The sequence below is a fragment of the Poecilia latipinna genome, unplaced genomic scaffold (genome assembly GCF_001443285.1).
Source record: "Poecilia latipinna isolate Pla-1442-1.1 unplaced genomic scaffold, P_latipinna-1.0 Scaffold3024, whole genome shotgun sequence".
Taxonomy (NCBI): Eukaryota; Metazoa; Chordata; class Actinopteri; order Cyprinodontiformes; family Poeciliidae; genus Poecilia; species Poecilia latipinna.
The window spans coordinates 44,450-48,133 of NW_015115640.1; the positions used below are offsets into that span (position 1 = coordinate 44,450).

Sequence of the window (3,684 nt, forward strand, 5' to 3'; positions counted from 1 at the left end):
GAGCTGGCAGAAGTGGCTGGGGAGAGGGAAGTCTGGGCCACTCTTCTGAAGCTGCTGCCCCTGTGACCCGACCCCGGATAAAGCGGAATAAAATGGATTGATGGATGGGTGGTGTTTAAATGTTCTAATGCACATTTATCCTAGATAAATGTTCTAAGATAAATAAAGAAAACAACAAATGAAATAAATTATGAAATCTCTGTAAACAAAATTATCATTCAAAAACAGGGATGGTTGAGACCAAAGCACCAGACTGAAGACTTTTATCATTCAGTTTGTAGCAAAATGACAGGAAAAAAAGAGAAAAACAATAAATCAAGCAAATTAAATTTATTGAGTTTCTTTTAATTTATCATGCGATTAATTGTTTATTTTGACATGCCTATACATATACACATCAGTCTGAGGGAGGTGAACTTCATAATAACCGTCCAGCAGTCTTAGTGCGACTGTCAGGAATTTCATGGTTGGACAATGTGGAAGCCATATGGGAGTCCCATCTGCCTTACAGTTCCTGAAACCATATACAAAGAAACAACTCATAAAAGTGGGCACGATATCACTATGACCCTGCTGGGACCATGCACGAGGTAACAAGCTCACGGGGTTAAATGGACTCCGTCTTTTAGAACTGTGTGACTGTTTAACACTTTACTGATGGTAAAACCAACCAAGGTGAATATTTCTTTCTGCAGGAACAACTTCCACATATTAGGTTTGTTGTTAGTGTTACCTGGTAGTGCTCAAGTGTCAATCACGAATCAGAGTCAATTAGGCTTCAAATCAGCTGATTCCAGTCAATATCTTACGTCTCAGTGTTTTCAGTTCCTTGTTAGCATTTGAATTCTTTGACTATAAACTTCAAACTAATGGTGGTTTTTATGTTGTGCCACACCACAGGCCTCATGGAGCTGGGGACACACCACCTGCTGTGGACCAAGGAGCTTCATCCATACTGGCTTCCAAGCAGACAGCCATAAAGGGCAGAAAACTTAGCTACCCTGCAGTTGTTTTTCCTCTGCCCTTTTCCTAAGTCACCTCTTCCTTCCCCAAGGAGAAACCACTCCACTGTTGGAGAGTAACGACATGATTGGCAAGCTGAAACAGAACCTGCTGGTGGCCTGCCTGGTCATCAGCTCGGTCACCGTCTTTTACCTTGGCCGGCATGCAATGGACTGTCACCATCGCTCTGAGGAGCGCAGCCATCCAGGAGGAGTCCTGCCTCTGTCCGCACTGGGAGGCAGCATGCGGACCACCTTACGGACAGGCCAGAATCTCAGCACACCGTTTGTTTACAACAAAGACATGCCACTGATTTTTATAGGGGGTGTGCCCAGAAGCGGTACCACACTGATGAGAGCAATGTTAGATGCCCACCCTGAGGTGCGCTGTGGAGAGGAGACACGCGTCATTCCCCGCATCCTGGCCATGAAACAAATGTGGAGCCGTTCAGGACGCGAGAAGATGCGCCTGGATGAGGCTGGTGTAACAGATGAGGTGCTGGACGCTGCCATGCAGGCCTTCCTACTGGAAATCATTGTCAAACATGGCGAGCCGGCAAACTTCCTCTGCAATAAGGACCCGTTTGCACTGAAGTCGCTCTCCTACCTGGCCAAGATTTTCCCACGTGCCAAGTTTGTGCTTATGATTCGTGATGGGAGGGCATCGGTTCACTCCATGATCTCACGGAAAGTGACCATTGCAGGATTTGACCTGGGCAGCTATCGCGACTGCCTGACCAAGTGGAATCGGGCGATAGAAACTATGTACACTCAGTGCTTGGAGGCAGTGGACAAGTGCCTACCTATGCACTATGAACAGTTGGTCCTCCATCCTGAGAAATGGATGCAGACACTGTTGAAGTTCCTAGAAGTTCCTTGGAATGATGCTGTCCTTCACCATGAGGAGCTTATTGGGAAAGCAGGGGGAGTTTCCCTTTCCAGGTAAGTACTACCAGCCAGCTTTTAGTTTAGTCTAACGTCACCTGTGATGCCATATTAAATAGTTGTAGTTTTGAAGAAATGAAAACTAGGGAAGGCTGTTGGCTTCTTGGTGGTGGCAGCAGTTTAAAATCGAGGTAGACAGGTTAGCAGCCCATGCTCTCTGATACAAATTTACAAATTCCATGTTTCCAGGTCTCTATATTGGCTCCAGGCACTGAAATGTTAAATGACGATTCAGTGGCTAAATTGTTAAATGAAGAGAAAATGAGTCAGTTTCTCGTCAGTTTTTCTCTGTGGACATTTGGTTACTCCATCCGTTTGGAATGCAGCCTCTGGAAGCCATCTGCTGTGGCTACATATCAACTCATACCCACAGCTTTCACTTTAATTTGGAGCTGAAGTGATTAATCAAACTAATCTCGATGAGTCAGTTACTAAAATAATCATCAACTAATTTAATACAACACAATACAACTTTATTTATAAAGCCATCTAAATCAGCACCATTGGCCAAAGTGCTATACAGCAAATGCAGACAAAAACTAACATAAAAACAACAGCAATTAAAACATTGAAAACAATTAATTAACTGGAGTAAACGGCCTCATAAAAGGCCATTTGCTAGGAGAACAACATAAATTAATGATCAATAATTAAGTGAAAACTGTAAAAACATTAAACATAATATATGATATATGTATAAAAAAGCATTTATCTTTAAATATGCTCACCCAAAAGTCCTTAGTGGCAGTTACATTACATGTATGTGTTTTCCCAGATCCACCTGAACTTCCATCATTTGATTTGAGTTGGAATGGAGTCATTTTGTTGAGAGAAGCCTTGTCATTAGTGACCTGAAACATATGTTTTGTAAGCATTGCTGTTCTGAAGGCAGGATCTCCTTTCAGGATGGCTTCAGGAGGTCACGTTATGGAAATTGTTGACACACTGAAAGGGGTTCAACCTTGCTTCTTTTCCACCCAAACCCTTCCAGAAACTCCCTTTTCCTTCCACGTAGTACTAGAAAAATCCCACATATCCTTCAGAGGCATTTAGTTTGCATTTTTATAGTGTGCAGATGAAATCAGCCATGGTTTTTATTAAAATCTGCTGCACCCATTCATCACTTTTCCCTCTGAGTGTCTCTGCCAATAACCGGAACTCCTGAGTAAATCCTTTACTTATCTTGTAAAAAAATTATAAACATGCATAACTCATTGAGTTAATTATTATGAACTATTGTTTTATTCAACTGTGAGTTAAATATCTTGGGTGTTAGGACAGTGTATTAGATTTTTCAGCAAATTTAAAAAAAAAATTAAATATTCTGGCTGACCTCAGTGGTTTTGTAGATTTCTCTTTTTGGCTGCTTGTGGGAAGTGATGGATGGAGCTAAATGGTTCATTTCAGTGGAAATCATCTCTTCATTCACTGAACAGAAAAAGGAGGAGACTTCCTGTCACAAATGGACAACTCAAGCAAATTAAGACACCATTTTTCTCAATACCACTACTTCAGTAAAAAATGACTGTATCTGGTCATACTGTTTTCTGTCTAATGATCTAGACAGCACTATTTACCTGGAAGCTTCTTGGCTATCAGTTAATATTCATTATCTGCTGAAACCATCTGGTAAAGACAGCTTCCTATTGCCTAGAGTTGCTAAATATTCAGTTCCTCAAAGTACAGAACATAAATCTCATGCATAGGGTTAACACATTTGCTCAAGCTGTCAAGTTTG

General features: G+C 41.6%; 1 protein-coding gene across 1 annotated transcript in view; it reads left to right on the forward strand.

Annotated features, from left to right (window-relative positions):
* Positions 1–3,179, forward strand: part of LOC106939909 (protein-tyrosine sulfotransferase 1) — an 8,032-nt gene extending 4,853 nt beyond the window's left edge. Inside the window, exon 2 of the mRNA XM_015022486.1 lies at positions 901–3,179. Coding sequence (XP_014877972.1) covers positions 1,087–1,947 — 861 coding nt within the window. The 5' untranslated portion in view covers positions 901–1,086 and the 3' untranslated portion in view covers positions 1,948–3,179. The remainder of the gene's footprint in view (positions 1–900) is intronic.
* The last annotated feature ends 505 nt before the right edge of the window (positions 3,180–3,684 follow it).